The 21,080-nt window shown below is 34.2% G+C and overlaps 1 protein-coding gene across 10 annotated transcripts in view; it reads left to right on the top strand.

Moving 5' to 3' along the window:
* REPS1 (RALBP1 associated Eps domain containing 1) overlaps positions 1-21,080 on the top strand; it is a 67,447-nt gene that overhangs the window by 42,803 nt on the left and 3,564 nt on the right. Inside the window, exons 9-19 of one of the 10 annotated variants that reach the window (XR_009818238.1) lie at positions 1,189-1,328; positions 5,837-5,917; positions 8,961-9,048; positions 9,637-9,738; positions 12,668-12,740; positions 14,994-15,112; positions 15,840-15,904; positions 16,999-17,184; positions 18,563-18,699; positions 19,279-19,384; positions 20,039-20,124. Coding sequence is in view for 9 of the 10 variants with exons in the window: in XM_061990793.1 (XP_061846777.1) it covers positions 1,189-1,328; positions 5,837-5,917; positions 8,961-9,048; positions 9,637-9,738; positions 12,668-12,740; positions 14,994-15,112; positions 15,840-15,904; positions 16,999-17,184; positions 18,563-18,658; positions 19,279-19,427; positions 20,039-20,144 (1,205 nt within the window). In the remaining variant the exon portion in view is untranslated. Of the gene's footprint in view, positions 1-1,188; positions 1,329-5,836; positions 5,918-8,960; positions 9,049-9,636; positions 9,739-12,667; positions 12,741-14,993; positions 15,113-15,839; positions 15,905-16,998; positions 17,185-18,562; positions 18,700-19,278; positions 19,428-20,038; positions 20,145-21,080 lie in introns of those variants that run through there. The other 9 variants (XM_061990801.1, XM_061990798.1, XM_061990797.1 and 6 more) reach the window with 9 other exon arrangements.

Below are 21,080 nucleotides of genomic sequence, written 5' to 3'. Positions count from 1 at the left end.
CACCATTGACTGTTTCCAGTTCAATTTCACACTGACTTTGTTATGAGTCATCATCTGAATGGAAGACAGCAGACAGCACAATTTGCTGTCATAGCTGTCTGCAGAGTTCAGCTCTTCAGGAGCTTGAAACCAGTCTTTTTATACATTTTAATCGATTTTTGGTACAGTGTATCACATATTCTTGAGGCAGTCTTCATCAGTCACCTATCTAGCAAGCAGTCCTTTTAAAAGGTAATTCAGTTAAACCATCTTTCCTCTTGTGCAGTATTTTGTCTTGGTCAATTTTAATTCTTTAGACATCTTGTTACTATGTCTAGCTACTTATCAATCATTCTTTAAACTGTTCCTGTTGCTTACTTTATCCAGTTATAATCTGAATTTCACTTCTTTGAGACTTTCAGTGCATGGCTTTAGCTTGTACTGTGCTATCTAGCAAAACAGAAGATACTATAAGCAGGATTTTTCTTACACAGAATGCTTAATCTGCTGTTCAGATTTATTTTACCCAATTCTCTTACAGTTTGAACAGAAGTAAGTGTACAGCATCATAAAAATTTGTACAACTCTGAAGGAAGAGTGTTTCTGCAAGGCACTGTACTTGCTGAAAGCTCAGAGAAAAATGAACAGTAGCAATGTACAGTTGCAATGTGACAGCTGCTAGACTTGTTCAATTTGCAAAGTGTAGTGTATGGAAACACTATTGCTTTAGTTAAGGAGTCTTAAAACTTAAAATATTCTTTGGTTAAGGGAGTTTTTTTAATCACTGTTTTAAAATTTTTTGTGTTTCCATTGATATACTGGTTTTGCTTTAACCTTTCATATAAGGAAGTATTTTATTCTGCAAGATAAACTTCTCAGTGCTAGATTTGCTGTAGTAAACATGGAAGCTGTGGGAAGCTATTTTCTCATAATGTCAGAATTCTATTTATTTCTACATGTAATCAAAATCTAAAAATGCTATTTAAAAGACAAAGTACAGGGATAGAATATGGTACAGAGTGATCCTCAAAGTCCAATTTTCGGGACAATCCTCAAAAGTGTAGCACCTGACAAATGGTATATTTTACTTGAATGAGTAGGTTTTGTTTCTTCCTAAATATTTACTTGGAAAAGACTTTGGACTTTCCATGAGATGTGAACAGCTCTTCAGAGAATAAGTGGAATGCAATTCATGATTTTGGTTTATAGTGCTTCCTGTCTTTTCAGAAGTTGGGGAACAGACTGGTGAGGTAGGTTACTCCGGCTCTCCAGCAGAAGCACCTCCAAGCAAATCGCCATCAATGCCATCCCTAAACCAGACCTGGCCAGAATTGAATCAGAGCAGTGAGGTTAGCACTTTTATTTAAGAGTTATTTCATTGCCAGTTAATAAATAAATTGTGTATGCATCCCTAATTCATCATAAGTGGATTGTCAACTACAAATTGTGAAAAAGTGAGCAGTACAAAAGACACAGGAAAGTTCTCAACATATTAAATTTTGAAACAAGGTAATGATTTTCTTCTGATTTTTTCTGTCTCATTCTGACATAAGCAACTAGTTAAAATGTTGTCATTGGTGGTAATTAAGGTTTGTATTTCTCAGAAAACGATCTCATGGCATTTATTGAAGAAGTTGAATTAATTCCTGATTTTTTCATTTAAGATGGGGTTTTATTACTTCTGACAGACTTTTATTGCCAAGACTTTTATAAAACCTCAGAATAAATTTATGATGGATCTGGACATTTAGATTGGATTTTGGATATTGTTTTGCCCTTAAATTTAAAATATCTCACTGGTAATATAGAGAAGTCTTACTTTGGGTTTGTTTCGGAAGCAAATACTCAAAGTTGAACCTGAAGCCAACTGTTGCTTTGCCGTGCATATTTGCTATATAATCTGTACTTTGTCAGAATTTGAAACTGATGTTGCCAAACGAATGGGTTTTTTTGGATATTTTTTAACCACAAATATCCACTGTTTAATAAGTCTGTAAGGAATTGATTCTTATTTTTCTTGTTGCTATGTTTTTAACAGTTTTGCATTTGACTTAGAATAAACCCCAGTATTTTACAGTAAGAGCTACTTCAGAGACTCAAATGAGTTCTTGACTGCAACCATGTTACAGAGATCCTGTGAGGCGTATTTTTCATTATAAGGATATTGATTTTTTTTTAACCGTTAATAAACTGAGACTCTTAAGAATCTAAATTTAGTTTGAACATGTAAGACAGATGGCAGTAGCTGAGCATTATCTTACCTGCTTCTCTTATTGAAATAGCTTTTTGTGACTTTCTTATTTTGTTGTAAGATTTCAAATGAATAGAAGCTTGGTAGGAAAAGATTTAGACAAACTAGAGGAGAGTTGGTATGAAACAGAAAATAAGCAAATTTTTAAGATTGAAGTTAGGAGCAGAGAAAATTTTCGTCTTTTCTCAGGAGGAAGGATTTTGTAGTTTACTGTTCCTCTTAAGGAAAATGCTAACCTCACAGTGATATCCTTACCAAATGAAAAATGTAGGAAATACTTTAGTATTTCTTAGTTGTTTTATTTGACAGAGTGACTCTTAGACTACTGGTAGGAAGCTGTGTTTTAGGAGGGAGATGAGCAGATACTGTGTTGCTAAAAGGCTGAAAATGTCTACAACCGTATTAAAATTTGCAACGATACTTTCTCTCATGTTTGCAATAAGGATTTAATAATTTGGTAAGCTGCATTGTAATTTAACAAGATTTCTTTAGTATCCAATGCAACTCAAGCCTGTTGAATAGGGTGATTGCACTACTGGAATAAAATTAAGAGCAATTCCTTGTCAGCCAAAATCTTTTCTTGCCAAACTGACTTTGTCCATTGAGATAGATAACATGGTATTTTCTTTATCTACTAAAACTTCAAGAGATCTGGAAAAGTTCTCACACTAAATATACTACCAGGTACTAACTATACTAAAAAAGAAAGTTGAATTTTTAATAAATGTTAAAGGGTTTTTGTTCTAACACAATGGAATTTCCGATTTTTCAGCTATATTGTTGTGCATGCTTCTTGCTTCTGAGCATTTTCTTTTCAGCATGAGTCAGGTCAAAGTCCTCAAGGTTTTAATGCCAGAAAAAGCTTTTAGTACTACTGCAGGCATCAGTGTAATTGTTTTCCTTTTAAACCTCTTATAGCTATCATGAACAAATGCTTGAAAAAGGTGTGCCACATTTGGATCATAGAACCATAGAATGGTAGGAGTTGGAAGGGACCTTTAGAGATTATCTAGTCAACCCCTTCTGCCAAAGCATGTCCAAGCAGTTTATCCCTATTAGCTTCAAAACTGTTGGTTATTCTGTTCTTTCCAGCTCATAGTTGATTTTTAGACTCTAGTTGTCAGGCTCAGTTACTGTAAGCTCAGAAATGTGGACAAAGACATCAATCTCAAACTTCAGAATAAAGAGCACCGTGAAAATCCACCTAACTCTGGATACTACATGCTTTACATTCTCATATCTTCACTCATCACTTCTTCCTTACTTCAAACACTGCATCCATCTAATCTCAAGGCTGAGCACTTAGTTCTGAGAGCTTGAAGATTGAGAAGCCTACTAAATTTTTATTGAAAACAGCCTAGTGTCATATAGTCACACTAGTTTTGACACAGATAAGGAGATTTGCTTTGTAGTTCACAGTTCTTACACTTAATTTCAAATGTCTTAGTGGATTTTAGTAGCAGTTCAGATTCCTTTTAATTTCTAGTGATTAACCTTTGATAGTATTTTTGAACCATTTTTTGCAAGTCTAGAACACAAATATTTTAGTTTCAGCTAGTAAGAGTTTTATTCTTACCAATCAGTTGTATTGTCAATGCTCTTAAGCCTTGCAGGAAGTTTGAGTTCCTTAACATAAGTAGCTTTCTATTAACCAGGAGATTAGCAGTAACAGCCTTCTGGTAGTATTTCAGGGTGGAGTACAATAGTACATTCCCTAGAGCAGTGAGGAGGTGTTCATTTGTCTGTGTCCAGCTAGGGAGCTTGAGGACAAGTAATAAATGTCCTGTTTGGCTCAAGAGGAGTAGAACAACAGGTAAATTCAACATCCACCTGTATGAAATAATATTTTGCTCTTAATATTTAAATTTTTTATCTTAATTGTAACATAGATACTGTATGCCTTTATGGAAGTTTTGAAAAATTAAGAGTCAATATTTCTGCGATCAAATGGTCTGTTTGCCACTTACTAATAACTTTGAAGCCCCTAACAAAATCAAGTTTAAAAGGGTGGTAATAGTCCTAAAATAAATATTAATGCATGGTTTATGAAAATGAGCAGCTGTGTAAATGCAAGAGGCCAAATTAGGGGCCAGGCTGGCAGAACTTGGTCATTAAGTTTCTTACTTAATAAAAACTGACTCACTCAGCAGGTTTCTGTAGTGACACAGAGATTAACTATATAATACAGGGAATGGGACAGAGCAGTTAAGAAAGGAAACCTCAGATCCTTACTAAAAAGGTTTCATTAGGTTCTGTCCATGAACAGACTTGTTTAAACAAACAAAAACTCCAAAACCAAAATCCACAAACAAAAAAACCCCAACAACAGAGCAATCAGGAAGAAAAAACCAAAACAACAAAAAAACCCACAAACCAAATGAACTGTATCCCATAATTTTGGCCTTAAAATTAAGTCTCAAATAAAGAGATAAGGCTCTGTTTCCACAAGGAGCAGCACCATACATGAAACCACTTAGAAGATTTTTTTTGTTTCTGAACTTAATTTCAGCTGTTTGAAAAGTTATTTAGAATTTCCATAAAGAGTTCTTTCTGAAATACACAGGACATTCACTAAATATAGTTTGTAGAAGACTACATGAGATTAGTTTGACTTAACACCATATAGCTTTTCCCGCCTCTTCTGGAATCATTTATTGATTTGCCTATAGAGATAGAACAAGAATATTAATTTGTTTTCACAATTACACTAACATAAGTTCTGTTAAATTTTCTGAGCACTAAAAATTTTGTATTTGTAATTTTTCTTGTAACATTTGAAACTTGGTTAATATTTACTTGTTATCTTATCAAAATATAACAAGTGTTCCAGTTGTGATTTGTAGTCTAGTTTCTGGATCACAGACTAATTTTTATGTACTTTGCTACTTTATTGATCCAGTTGTGGCTGTAGCTTAACTTACTAAGCATGAAGACAACCACATATTGATGCAGCATGCCTAGATCCTAAAAAATTGTTCAGAGATTGACTTATTTGCCTTTAGCAGTAAAAAAATATGTTTGTATTCTTTGCCTTGTCAGTGATTTAGACTTGTAAAAATGCTCTTTTACAGCATAGAATCACTTCTCAGCGGTTGCACTGGCAAGCTGAACTGGTGTAATTAGAGTACTTTGCTCAGTGTTCATTTATCTGGAATTTTGTAAGAAAATTGGCTTTTACAAAATACATTTCAAACTCAACACCTGCAAAGCTGAGGAACTTTTCTGTGAATTTTATAATTACAAATACACACAACATGTGTCACTAATTTTGTCTTTGCAGGTTTTTAATGGCTTAACCAGTTTTTTAATTGTATGAGTTTCATTGGCAAACATGAACTCTGAAGGTACTTATGTGTTGATTGTGCACCTGTATCTTCACCATAAAATACAAATGTAGGGATTAATTTTGACAGATAAAAATCTTGCTTGTACAACAATCTGACTGAAATATAAGTACTGAATGTGTGTTGATGTGCTTTGCAAGTACCATCCAGTGAAACTATAGTACTTTCCAGTGCAACCTCCGACCTACTGTGCTAAATCTCCTCAGTGATCTTTTACTCCCATCCTTCTCATCATGCTGACTTCTCTCCTCTGTCTGTTCAGCAGTGGGAGACATTTAGCGAACGCTCCTCAAGCTCACAAACTCTGACCCAATTTGATTCTAACATTGCACCAGCTGATCCTGTAAGTCAATCACTTAGCTTGCTTGTTTGAAATTAATTTTATTAACACTGAATTTCCATTCATTGTGTTTAGCTATTATGCATGATTCCATGCACTGCTTTTTGGGGAATGGTGGCAAGCTTTGTAATTTTTTAGTACTTCTCATGTTTAATATCTGAGTGCAAAGAATTATTTTAATTTTTTTGCCTTGTGGTGTAATACCAATTATTTTTAATTTAATTTAATTACCAAAATATTTAAACATAATACATTTTTGAAAACATAAGTCAACGCAAGGGCTGCTCCCAGTGATGAACCAATGACATTTTAGATTTTGTCTTCAGCATTGTTTTGTTTTTTTCAAGTTATAGGACTTGGTTTGCACAAATTTATAGGAATTGACAATGCCAGCTTTGCTGAAAAAACTGCTAGGCTTTAATGGATGTGGTATTTCATACTATTAATGTTTTCACTAAGTTACTTACTAGTAAGCCTTTAATATTTCTCCAGCTAAACTTACGCTGTTCTAATGCTTTATTCAATGGTGAGTACTCTGAAGAATTAAGTAGTTAAATATCTTGCCAAGTTTAAACCAGAAATTCACTACAGTGTTTCAAGAAATTACAGAATCAGTTACAGAAATTCACTAGTGTGTCAAGTTCTGCTAGTTTTATACTTCACAGCTTGTTACATCGAAGCAGTTCTGAAATGCATTAAAATTACTTCAGTATTTCGCTTCTGCTTTCATCTTGTTTTTCTTACAGATTTCATTGCCACTGTTACCACCCATTTTAATTAATTATGGTGTTAGAATCCATTTCATTGTGTAACAAAGTATAATAGATGTACATAATACACAGCTTTTAGTATTAAACGTTGATTCTGAAAAGATATAATACATAAATATGCATATATTTTAAATACTTCAGTGCTCTACTCTCATAGTTCACGCTATGGGCAAATAACTTTTCTAGATGCTGGAAGCTAGAATTCAAACTGCACTGTTGCCTTTGTTCAGAATTGTCTTTAGTAAACATTCGAAACAAATGAAAATGTCATTGTTAAATTAAAAACCAGCCCTTTTTCATCTGCAAGAGACTTTTTTTTTTAAATATAGTGTATTTTTGTGTTTAAGTGAAGTAAACATGGTACAAGTCAGTTTATAGTTGTTTCTTACTGTGTGTAATTGTTAGTAAAAAAACTATCATTGTCTTCTTTCTACAGTAAGATAGTAATTTATTTTTACACATAATGAATGGAAGAAATCTGAAGTTTGAAATCTTTTTCCCATACATTGATTATGTAAAAAGGATAATGGCAATAATATATGGAAAACTCATATATGTATATATGAGCTATATATATGTTTATGTTTGTGTGTATGCATGTATGTATAAAGTGAAATTTAAAGTGAAACGCTAGGAGATGACGTTGAGTTGTTTCCTTCTAATGCTTGTAATTGAGAGAAACTTTTAAAAATGGTGAGCATCTTTTTGCTTGCTAAAATAACAGACTTTGGGAATAGGTGCTTCAGAGTCTTTATTTTCATGTAGAAATAAGAACAAATGGCAGTAAATTTTCAGTAGCAGTATACTAACTTCTTATTTTAGCAGTCTCAACAATGATACATGGGACTGATTGAACAACTCCTCCTTTCCAAAGAACAGTATCAGCTTTCTCGAGCAATTGTTAAAAACTAACTAAATAGCAAATTTATAGACCAGTTCTTTTCTCATTTTGTTGGAAAAGTAGTTGCTTTGGAGGTAAAAAATAATTGAAAAGAATAAAACAGTGCATTCATTCTCTGATATGGGAACGTAATTTGCTTGTTGTAAGTGAAAATCCGAACTGTTATGTAAAATCAGATTAATGGTCTGAATTAACTACATTACACGAAAATCCATTTAGCTATTGAGAAGTGAGTTTTGCAGTTCCTGCATGTTAGATTACAGCAAAGGACTGAAGTAGCTACGGCAAGAGTGAACTTTGCATGATAATCCCATTACAGTGTAGTGGAAGTAATATATTTTAAAGTGGTAACTATTCCTTAAAGCCTGGTGTAGCTGTGACAAGAAGTTGCTCAAAAAGTTTCTATTTGCAACGAGAGTAGTGCAAGACACTTTAAACAGTTTTAGAAAATATTAATGTATTATGCTTGATGAAATTGATCTACAGAAGTAGTCAGGTAAAATTTCTGATACAAGGGTAGTTTTGAAACTTCTTGTTATTTCTAGGGGCAGAATATAATCTGGGAATTTTTTTTCTGCTGTCATTGTCCCATCCATTCGTATATTCTGAATGTAGATGACGGTAAAACATCCTCAGACAGCCCTCTTCATTTCTTTAGGTTAATTATGAACAGATGTAAAATTTCTGAGATTTTAAGATACCTACTCTAAATCTCCAAACTAAATGGAATTGTCTGTCCATAAAGTACATTAAAATGGAGTCTCTTGACAGAACTACAAAGAAAACACCATGTGTAAAAGTCAATGCCTATCTAGAGATAGATTCCATTGGGTTTATTTTCCTAAAGTTCAGAATATTTTACTATTTTAAAAACTCCTGAAGCTATTTGTCTTAAACTACTACAAATTACCTATTTTATAGAGAATTACTTATGTTATTGAAAGAGGCTGTTATGTTCAGAGTCGTCCTAAGTAAAGCAGGGGAGTGGGATTTGAAATTGTAGAGTTTTGTGAGTTGTTTTGATTGGGTTGTTTTATTTTTGAAGATATGGTTGGAGTAACAGATACCTGATATGCCAAAAGGGGTGGAAAGCTGGTAAAATTGAGGTCCTGTTTACAACACAACTATAGAAAAATTTCTAGTGCTCTTTTTAAGTACTATACTAGATTACACTTTATAATTTGTTAAAAAGACTTCCATATATAGAGCTTTGAGTTTATGGGTATATTCAGTTCCCTGGAACTCTATAAAGAAAGAAAATCAATTTATGATATTTTTTATTTCAAAATGACATTTTGCATATTGTCAGAGACTTACAATAAATAGAACAACTTAAAACTAGATTAGCATGACTTGACTCTGATCTCCTCCACAGGATACTGCAATTGTGCACCCAGTTCCCATAAGAATGACTCCAAGCAAAATCCACATGCAGGAAATGGAGCTTAAAAGAACTGGAAGTGGTAGGATATTTTCTCTTGCTAATGAGGAAAGTTTTGTACAATTACAGTTGGCTTTGCTTCCTTAAACATGCGGACCTTTTTCTTCTTAAAATATTATATCTGAAGTTGTAACCAGCATAAGTAATGAGATTCTCTGAGTTAAGAGTCCATTCACAGAAGTGCAAAGTTTGAATTGACCATTTCCTACAGTGAGGATTTCACCATCTATCATTGCTTATAGTAGTCCAAGAGCTTCATATTTAACTTGGGTCTCCAGGAGAAGATTTAGATTTCCTTATTAAATACTAAAGGAGACTGAAGATGGAGAACATAGGCTGTATTGCTAAAGCTTGTTCTACTGTGGTCAGAAATACTGAGTTTTTGAAAGCTGGCAGCATTTGTGAGTATTGGCAGGCCTTTTTTTTTTAAATACTCTGATCAGTAATAAGCACAATGATTTTTCCTTGAGGAACAGTGGAGTCTCAATTTATAGATATATACCAGTATTCCAGTATTTCCTGAAGTCATGTGCCAAATGTAAAGCGTTGATTTCAGAATTAAAGGCGAGTTTGAATACATTTGTTTGTTTATGTTTATTTTTCCATCTAGATCATGCTAACCCCACTAGTCCTCTACTTGTAAAACCACCTGATCTCCCAGAAGAAAACAAAATTAGTTCATCTATAAAATTTACACCTGGAAATACAGTTAGTAAGTATAAAAGCGCTTTCTACTTCCTCAGAACCACATGTCTTCTGAAGAGTTAGCTACTAAGATAATACAGTAGCGTTCTAGATTTCTTTAGTAGGTACAGCTTTTCAAGTGTTTATTTGCTTCTAATAGCCTTTTTGATTTTCAGTATATCCTGTATTCAAAACATTTTCCAAAACACTGTAAATCTAACACAATGTTTTTTTCATGCAGACGTGCTGTCTTAATGATTACATTTCTTAATGTTCTTCAGTGATCGTGTTCTGTGTTGAATCAGTGACAATGTCTATAGTGTGCTTCCTTGAACTGTTGGGGTGGACTCATTTTCCGGTCTTGGCTTTAGCTGCTTGGCTTTGTTTAGCTGTTTCAGAACTAACTTGAGAATTGGGAGTCTCAATCTTAACCTAAGCAAGTCCTTTTCTAAATGAGTTTTTTCTTTGGGATATTTTTTATATACATTGCTGTTTTGGAAGTGCTAATTCATGGATGGATATTCTTGAGGATGTTTCTTCTAGAATATTTTGTTCATTAGGTCATCTACTTTTTTCTGCATTTTACAGAGGAGCACAGAATTGTTAGTGTTTTATTGATCAAAAATTTAGATGAAGGGTAATTATTTTACTTATCATAGTTTACTGTTCGTGGATCAATGTATTGAAATAGTATTTGAATATAGGGAGTTATAAGCAGCATCCTGATGTTGACAAATTAGCATTTTGTCTTTATATTCTGTGCTTTACATCAATAGTAATTCAGGCTGGAAGTTATGAACTTGTAAATAGCATCTTACATAAGCCAGAAGGCAGGGACAAACTTTTCCATTGCATGAGATAAGAAAGAAGTCAGTAGGCGTAGGTACTGCACAGCTGTCTTCCTGTGCAAGCAGTGTGATTTGGAACAAAGGGGAGTGGATTTTTATAACCTCAGAAAGTGGTAACTGGAAAGGTTCATCAATAATTCTTCCAACTGCTGGACACCCACAGTGTTGAAACTGTTACTATGCAAGTAAAAGTAAAAGCAAATGTAACTTACTGTTTTAACAAATTAATTTTAAAGTAACATGCTACTTTAAGATGTTATTAAGGACTGTTTTCTGAATATGTTCTTTTAAACACTTGCGAAATTATGTAAACAAGATCATGAATGCTGCAATCTGAAGGAAAGGATAATCTAAATTACCTTCCTTCGTAACTGACTACAAAGAAAACAACATTGCAAAAGTCTCTTTATCCTTCATAATTGGAACTTTACCTGATGACTGCACCTATGTTATTCGAAATAGTGAAATATAATTCTGTTAGAAGATTTAAGATTGTGTTCAAACTTAGGAATTAGCCAATATTGGTGCACTGTGAAGACTACATTTGCTATATGACCATCCTTCACCTTATGTAACTGTTAAAATTGTTTACTGTCCAAGTCTTTGAAATTGTTTTAGAAATACTTCTTCTATTACCAGTATAAATCAGGTAATTTTGTGCTGAAATAATGTGAAACTTTTAGGTCCAGAAGGGCTTACTGTTTTTTTCTTTATAAGTCTGATTACATGAATTCTTGTTGGACTGGGTTATGTTATTGAGAAATATACCCAGTTCTAGAGGTGTTCATATTGGAGAGAGATAATTTCATTTTCCACATAACTAACTTCTTAAAACTTAATTTTCTCTCTTTATCTTTAAAAACTTAAACATCATCCCATGGTAGACGTTTCTCTCATATTTTTTTCCGAAGAATGTATATAGATATCATTTTGTAATTCTCTGTAGTCCTCATTGAATAGACACACACTTACAAACCTGCAAAATAACTTCTAATCTGACATGAACTTGAAATAAGATATTCTTCAACTGACTGTGCACCGTAAAGGTCTGAAGCTAACTTCACCAGACTAATATACTTGCAGTTTTAAGGGAGACTATGGGGTAACAGGTAAGATTGTGCTAAACAATAAAGTAAATCTTGCTAAACAGCCTTCTCTGCAGGATTCTTGTCTCTGAGTTCTGGTTGATGTTAAAAGTAGTCCTTTGAGACTGGGTAATTCAGAAAAGAACTTTATGTTCTTGGGTACAATTTTCTTCTTTACTCATAATTAATCAGATGAGTCCAGTGACTTTCCACCTTGAATTGTGCTTTACCAGGTGCTGTGCAATCAACCCTTGTGATAAATTGTTCTGAGATCCATTTTTCTGTCTACATTCATTCCACACAAATCTTATTATTTTGGTGATACTCCTCATTTCTACAGAAAAAAAAAAAAAAAAAGGTTTTGCACAGCTTTTAAGGATAAGAATATTGTTAAGGAAACTGTCTATGTGATGCTGCAATAGCATCATTATTTTTTATAGACTATCTTAACCAAAAGCTGAAAGCTTTTTGAAAGATTTAGTCCAAAACAGAGCTGACTACCAGCCTTGAAGGTACAGAAGTTAGAGTAGTAGCAATGCTACTGAGTTCATCTGTGTATTATAAATATCTATTTCTGACTTCTAAGGTTGGTGACAGTCTTTCAGCATTTCTAAAATCAAGTATATCCTATACCTTGCTTTCTTTTTCTTTTCTGGATGTCTCTTATTCTTGTTGGTTAGATTGTTGAAGTGATAGAACTTCAAGTGTTTAAAAATTATTGTTCATGAATTTTGCCTTTTTGTATTTCAAATACAACATTCTTATCATTGTTTATTTCTCAGTACTTCCCAGTAGTAACCAATAACTCGTAGTATTGGGCAAGGGGAGTTGCTTTGTATTGTATCCTTCAGTTATTCAGACTGAAGGATTTTGAGTCCTGCCCAGATGGTATCTAACAAGGAAGCAATACAAGGACATGAACTCTTTTTAAAAATAAAAATTGGATATTTTAAATGATGTATTACCTATATCTGTTAATTAATGATGGAAAACAAATATGAAACTTTGTGCTTTCTTTTACCAGCAGATGGTTACAGCAGTTCAGACTCCTATACTTCAGATGCAGAGCAAATTGGAAGCACTGTAACGCGGCAACGGTCAGTAACATATCAACTGAAAAAAAGGTTGAAAAAAGCATGTTCTGAGCTTCTGGTTGTTTGACAACGAGCTTGTAAAATGATGGCTAAATAAATTCTTAACACTCAGGAATCTGGAGACAGTCTGTTTTCTAATGCATTAACAATGTATACTGTTCCTGTTAGCATGTAAAGTGAAAATTCAAAAAAATAATGTACTCTAAAAGATTGTTTGGGATTAGGCAATCAATCGAAACTCCACATTCAGTCAGCAATTTTTACTTTCTCCTTACACACAAGGGAGTGCAAGCACAGGAGATCGTGATATTATTTGAAGCCAATTTATTTGTATTTCAAAAAATATCCATTAGGCACAAGACTTTGTAACATGAGAGAAGAATAAAACATAAATATCATAGCAGTAACTCAATCTCTTTCAATAATGAGCTTTTACAAAATGAAGAGCAGTCATGGGCCAAACATAAATGAAGAGACTGGAAGAAGCTATGCAAGCACATAATCAACAACTGCATCATTTGACATAAGAGAATGTGCTGCACTAGCTGGTGCTATTTGTTCCATTAAATCTGCCTGAATAGGATTAAAAAACCCCTACGCCATTAACCATCTTACAGTCAGTTTCAGAGGCAAGTTTCAAAACAAAAATAATTAGGGAGACTTCAATAGCAAAGAAACATTTGCAACTACCTCTCAGTACAGCAGATTGAAAATTTCTTTCATGTTATTTAATGGCACATTTGATTATCTGTCCTGCTTCTATTTATGGTTTTGTTATATCCACATGATGGTTTCCACATATTCTTTTCATCTCAGATTTTGGGTTGGGTTCTTTTGTTCAACTGGAGTAGGTGAGTGAAGCTTTCTGATGAGTGCTGCATTTTGGCACAGATCTCTTCAGATCTGGCAGTTCTGGTGGTGTCAAACCAGGAAATTTTGTCACCACTCCCATTTTTGCTTCCTTACACTGATAACTCTTCTACCAGTTACAACTGTATCTATAGATGTGAGGTTGTCCTTAAGCCTACCATTAGTCCAGAGTACTTTTTGTATTTTCAAAAAGCAAAAACTGGCAAGACTATGTCAAGATATTGACACCTCAGAAATATCCTTAAAACCACTTTCTCCCTTTTTTTAATCCAACTTGTGCCTTTTTTACTAGGCTATCTAGAGGGATGACTCTAGAAGTCAGTGTAATTATATATTTCATCAGTTGGAGGATTATGCAGTTATGCAGAGGGTTAAGCATTGTCCTGGAGTGCATATTAAGAAAGCAAACTTTTCTATTCCTATAGCTCAATTTTCTATCTGAACTTACAGGAATTCCAGGAATTTCAGGTTTTGTGTGAAACTTAAATACCTTGTACCTCTCCTGGTTTTATATCTTGTAATAGTTATAGAATAATATTACAGAAGTCAGTTATAGAAAAGATTTTATTACTTACATTTGAGTTGAATAACAGAGTATCTGTATTCATGTTAGTGATTCATTAAATCTGTCTTGTTCAAATTGGTCTAATTAGTAAGTCTCTGCAAGCTGTTTTTAAATGGAAGCTGTACAAAAATTCTATGTACAGCAAGTCCTACTTAAATGGCTCATAGTGTAGTACTTCATCTTTCTATCCTTTCTGCATGTGTGTCCGATGAACTTACAAAAGTTATCCACTAGATGGTGATCCTACCTAAGAATGAGTTAAAATTTCTGAAGTTGCTGCCAAGTATATAGTTTTGGAAAATTTCAGACAGTGAATTGAATAGCTATCTTGTACACTGAGATACTTCTTGAGATCAATATACACAGAGGCAGCAGGTCCAACAGAAACTTAATATTTTCTTCAACGACATTGAGCCTAACCTGTTTAAAACCCAATCAAGGTGTTGACTACGTCTTACATACTTTGCAAATTACAGTGTCTGCCATCTGAATGGAATTACCATCTTTAGGATTCTCTGTTCTTGAACTATCATTGTTTGGGATGTTTGTCGAGCTTTTGGTTCCCCAAAGATAAATGAATTGTGGTAATACAAAAATAATTTGGATAATGGATATTTAAGAAACTAGAAACATTAAAACAATTATGAAATCAAAGAATACCAGAAGTTTGAAACTGATTTTGCAGTCTTCATAATCAATGGCAATAAGGCTCTTTTCCATCTGTCAGACTTTATTTTTTAATTGCATACTTTGAAGAACTGTTGAGTTTTTGTTCTGTTGTAGCTGCCTATGATCACTACAGAAGCTTATATGTTTTGCAGATCACATTCAGGTACATCTCCAGATAACACTGCGCCGCCACCACCCCCTCCAAGGCCTCATCCTTCTCATTCTCGATCATCATCTTTAGATTTGAACAGGTCATTTTCAGTGACACCAGGTAGATACTATGTTCCTTGTGTATGTTATTTTTTAACACATATATTCCTGAAGCAGAGGTTTTTTTCCTCTGAAGAAAGATTTAGAATGTTTTTTTAAAAACGTGCTTCTGAACAAAAAAGCTTAACTCTTCCTCTTTGCATTCTGATTTTTACTCCACTTACCTTAAACAGATAATTCAGAAGTAAATGATGAATGCTGGCATTGTAGTGCTTTAGGTGAATGTGGGAAACTAAGCCAAGAAATAACATTTCAGTAGTGCACCCACATGCAATGAATTGCATCTTTCAGCAAACTTTCAAGAGTATTTCTTTTGGTATCAGGTGTATTAGAGACAAGTGTTAAGTATTTGACTTCGGAGGAAATTATTAAAGGTCACTTCTGATTCTCTGCTTAAGGATTTTCGGACTTGTCACTACTTTTCAGGCTCACTAAGTATGAGAGAATGTTAAAAGTGTATAATGAGCATAAAAGAAATAAAAGGACGAAGATCAGAAAAGAATGACAATGTCTGCACTTCATCCTGGCACAAACAAAAAATTTTTGTTCTAATTCCTTGTTTTATCTGTTTGCAAATTTGAAAGGAGATGACACTACAATTATGGTTTTCAATATGACAGGTTAATATGTAGGCAAAATGCATGTTTTCTTCATGCTGACAAGTAAAAAAATCAGTGCTGTAATGTCAAGAGTAACAATCGTGGATGAATGCGATGCCTCTTTTACAGGACAGCAACAGGCTGGAGTTGTTGCCTATCCCCCTGCAGTGCCTCCAAGACCACAGCCTTCACAGGTGATGTTGCCACATTTGAATAATCATACTCTAACTTGGTGCACCACTTTTATCCAATTTTGAATTTTAACTTCTTTCTAAAATGAGTAGTATTGCTTGACAGTTTTTGAAACTGCCAGGATGTGAATGACAGCAAAACCTAGACAATAGCCAAATGTTATCCTTTCCTGAATAAAGACGTTTCTGGTAGAACTATAGGAAGGAATTAAAGCAGAGATTAAGGAGGAAATGAGTGGCTCTGTAGCTCTGAATTGTAGGAAAGATAGGAAAGGTACACTTTCATATTTCTTTACCTGTCCCTGTGTAGCTAATAGGCCAAAACAGACTGCGAGAGCAGTCTTCCAATGTTTTGCATGATACGAATTTGTCTTCCATCTGTCTGGCACAGAGTATAGGTTTACATAATGTGCCTGCTCCCAAAAGGATCTTTGCAGTCCTGGTCTGAGTCAGTTCAGTTAGCTCATTTGGTAGAAAAAAAATCTTGAAAAAGTTGTTTTTTCTTTGTCTCAATTACCTGAGTCCTTCGTCTGCTGCACAAATATTGTGCAGCATGGAACAGATAAAATTGCTTTTCAGGGTTTGTTTTCAGCAACAGCTACTTGCTAGAATCTCAGTTACCAGCAATCAAAGTCAGTCAGTGGATTCAGAAGTCATCTGCAAGGAAAGAGGAGACAATGACAGACATATTCCATACAGTGTGATTACATAAGCATGTTTTCTTATGAAACTAGACTGAAAATCTGTATCAGGCATGACAATCAAGCTGGACTGTGTTACAGCAGAAACATCTACTGTCCAATGAGTCTGGCCAGTCCTAAAGCGAATCAATCTTTGGTCTCATTCTCTGGAAAATAGCATGTCTTTATATAGGTTTAACTTCTTAAATATTTCTGTGTTATAAACACAGAGTTATCTATCTATTTGTGTCTTGGATGAGATGCACTTTGTCTTAGTAACAGGACATTAATCTTTGTCCACTAAAAAAGGAAATACTCTTGACTATTCTGTCACAAACTCTTGTTTGGTGAGATTCTTTGCATCAGATAATGAAGTTAAGAACCATCTCACTAAATATTTTTGTTATTTTACTGTAGGGTGCAGGTCCTCATGTGCATCGCCCAGTAGATGCTGAAGGCCTAATAGCTCATACCAGTACCTCACCTCAACAAATACCAGAACAGCCAAATTTTGCAGACTTCAGCCAGTTTGAGGCATTTGCTGTTTCAGGTGTAAACAAAGAACAAGAAGATGAAATTGAAACACACTCAGAAGTCTTGCAGGTGAGCAAAAGTTAAGATCTTGTCAATTTCTTAATACCAACCAAGAGTTATGAGACTTAAAACCTACTTTCACTGTTTGAACGCTGTGTTTTTTAATAGTGTCCCAATCCATTGCTAGGAAGCATTTACATATAACCCTGCTACACTTATTTATTGATTGTCAAACACCTAAGCAGAATAAAGTCTTCTCATTTCTTGATTGCAATTCAAAAGATTTTTGTGCACTTACAGGCTAGTAAATACAACTTTTAAGACTTAGCACAGGCAAAATGTTTCTTCTGCTTACTCTTGCCAGCCTTCCAAATGACTTACTGGTAAGTTTTAAAGTAGTCTGTCTTATTAAATGAGATGACTGTCAAGTATCATAAACATCTGCTAAAGTTCCATTAATTTTGTTTTGTTCAAAGACATTGGACAAAGAGCTGATGTGAATAGAGCTCTGGCATCCTTTTATAATACATGATTAGAGATATTTACAAACTTTGTTTCCTGCTACAGACATAGGACTTAAATGTTTGGAAGCCTCAGGGTTTATTCCTGTTGATGTCATAGTAGCTTACTGCCATTATATTAATTACTTCATGTTTTCCTTTAGTAATTTGAGCCTTCATACAGATTGTAAATTCTCTGGGACACTTCTGCATCCTCAGTTGGAAAAGTACCTATGGTTCTTTAAAGTTTTCCCAACTGTCAGCAGCATATTCCTGCTTCCTTGAACCAATGGTCAATGACATAGAACCGTATGAGCACTCTCTATGTACCTCACTGCAAAATCAGCTATGTTAGCTTTAGCTGCCACTGAAAACTGCTCAAGTTAAGCTTGCTGATTGTTTTGCATTGAGGTGAGTGGGGAGCAGTGTTCCATTGGAGGGATTAACTTGTGGTCATAACAGATAATGGTGATAATGTAATAGCAGAAATAGCTATAGCAGTTTATATGTTGCCTCACAACACGGGGGATTTTACTTTATTCTGAGATCTTCCAACATCCAGAGTACAGTGCTTGAGAATAGAGTACTTTCAAGTAACTATTTTGTCTTTTTTTCTGAGGGATTTCAAGATTGTGTATTGAATCTTAATTTAGATCTCAAAAGACAGGTCTGACTGTTTATTCTGAAAGTACAGCTTTTTAATTATTTGCCTCTTCCATAAGCTACCCCTACAACAAAACGGTGTTTGTGACCAGGATAGTTTTAAGTGGGTTTGCTCCAGCGCAGATATCATATATTGTATTCCAGCTTGTGCTTCTAAAGAAGGCATGAACTGCAATATTAGGTGTTAACTGTCTTCCTGCATCACAAACACAGCATTTATTCCAACTGTTACCAAATTAAATACTTGTTAAGTAGTTTTCTAAATGTAGTTTATGTTCCTTCAGGTTGAAAAACCCTCTGATTCTACAAGTTCTCTAAGAGTTGCCAAAGCAGATGGAAGAGTTGAAGACAAAACACCTGCTAATGTCCCCACTAGTGCGGTATGCAAAGTACACTTGGAAGAAGAGCGCAGTTGTCTAATGTATATGAAATTATACATCTGTTTTCATTTGCAACAGCAACTTTAAACACTTCCACTTGAACTTAGTTTTCTTAGGTCTCATACCTGCTTGAAATAGTCACACGTATGGTAAACTTTTGCATCAGATGTTCATGATTAGCTTTATTCTCAAGAGAGCAAAAAATTAAGATACTTGTACAAGTTCAAGTCTTTTAAACATAGCAAAACTTCTAGTGCAGAACTTGGTTAACAACAGCTATTTTTTTTTTTAATTACAGACACATAATTGAGGGGAGGAAGGAGATTTTGAGATGTTGTGTATTTGCTGTTGTTGGTTGTACTATTGTGTTTCTGCTTGCCACTTTTGTCAGAGCATAGCAACTTGTTGCCCTTTAACCAGAGGGTAAAATTTAGCACTTCAGATTTTTTCCAGACTAGATGAGAATGCAGCTAGGTGTCCATCAGAAAATATCTGATGGGTCGTAAGATCAGTTAGTTCAGTAACTGCTTTTAGGAATATGTAACATAAGCAAGTTACCAGGTTATAATCCAAGTAAAATGCAATTTCTGATAATTAATAGGCCATGTTTTCCTCTTCAGGGTAAAGGCACTACCCCACTTGCTCCACCACCAAAGCCAATTCGCAGAAGATTAAAATCAGAAGATGAGCTAAGACCCGAAGCTGAGGAACATACACAGAAAACAGGTGTCATAGCTGCTGTTCTTGCTTCACAGCCATCTATTCCTAGGTAACCCAAGAAGTGTATAAATACATCTGTTACTGGAAAGTTTACATTTAAACAGTGTACACGCTTTCTGTTCCAGGAGTTGCTAACAATTCCAGTGTGTCTGAATTAGTTTAACGGTGTAAATGTGCTTGTTGAAGAAAAACAAGCAAGATCACCCTTAGGCCTCTACTACTGAGAGACCTTTTAGAGATCTTGAATTTTGGAGAGCAAATTCTTTTTAACTTCTACAAGTATATTGGAAATAAGTGATGGAAATATTAAGATGTAGTATTTAATTTTAAATAATGATTGCTATGAACAATCCAAAATGTGCAGTCTTTGTGTTCTAGTGTGAAAGCAGACTATTACATTAGTCACTTTGAGGTAAATGGATATGGTACAGTGTGTTTGGACTGCAGAAAACTGACTTAAAAATTTTTAATATGTGTTGTTTCATTGAAACCAAGTATATGTGGCTTCCATGCAGACAATCAAAGTTAATTGAGCCAGGCAGAAGTGTGAAAATTAACAGTGTAACAAGTTAAAAAAATATTGAGAAGAGGATTCTACTCTGTGAGATACTCAGATAAGCAAACGAATTTATTCCAGTACTTCTAATATATTTTTCTCAGATCAGTGGGGAAAGACAAGAAGGCAATTCAGGCATCAATCAGACGTAACAAAGAAACCAACACTGTTTTGGCCAGACTGAATAGTGAACTACAACAGCAACTAAAGGTAATCATAATCTTTTTCTGTTTAAGAAGAGCCTGAGAAGGTAAGATGTTAGCAATGCACAATAACAGGCATCCCTGCAAACCAGTGCTATACATAGTAGAGGACAGTGATATAAAATACTTAGTTGTTTTTATAGATTATAGAATATAGGTAATTGTGACAGGCTTTGTGAAATTACAAAGGATGTTTTTGCTAATAAAAACTAAGTTTTTTGGTATATTAACTTCCTTTCAGCTACACTAAAAACAAAAAAGCACAAATATTAACTTAAGTACTAATAATTTGGGGTAGCTGTTGTGATCATCAGATACTTTAAAAACAGTATTGATATGAGCAGCTGAAGTGGCTTGCTTTCTCCTGAGGAAAAAGCAAACCTTAAAGTCTTAATAAAAATATTAATATTTTCAAGTAAATGCAATAATCTGGAATACAAAGCTTTCTGCTCATTAAAAACAACAGTAGTCACCTCTGTCTAGGTCACTTACTATCAGTTTGGATTTATCTGTAGGCACCATCTTAACATCTTTCTCTTACCTTAAAATCTCTATTTTTAATTATCAGGTTAATAAAAAAACACTTAAATGTAAACAGGAATGAAGATGATACTGTCTAGACTGGAATAAGGGCCATTTTAAAAACTCCAGCCTGAATTTCACTTGTTACTGTTTGAGTCAAGGTGTGTAAAATTCACAAGAGGAAAAACTGGGGAAAAATTGTGCATTCCCAGTCCTTCAACTCAGATGAAAGCTTACTCCCTTCATGTTTTAGACTTTTAATAAGACTATTAAAACCCTACCATTCTATGATTCTATGATATTATAGTTGGGTTTGCAAATGGATACAGCTTTGTGGGTTTGGTGACTTGAAAGAAATTTTAAAATACTAAATGACTTAATCTTTGAGCAAAGTAGTGATTTTCATTTATAACTAATTACT

The sequence above is a fragment of the Colius striatus genome, chromosome 2 (genome assembly GCF_028858725.1).
Source record: "Colius striatus isolate bColStr4 chromosome 2, bColStr4.1.hap1, whole genome shotgun sequence".
NCBI lineage: Eukaryota > Metazoa > Chordata > Aves > Coliiformes > Coliidae > Colius > Colius striatus.
This window is presented reverse-complemented; position numbering and strand designations above follow the sequence as displayed.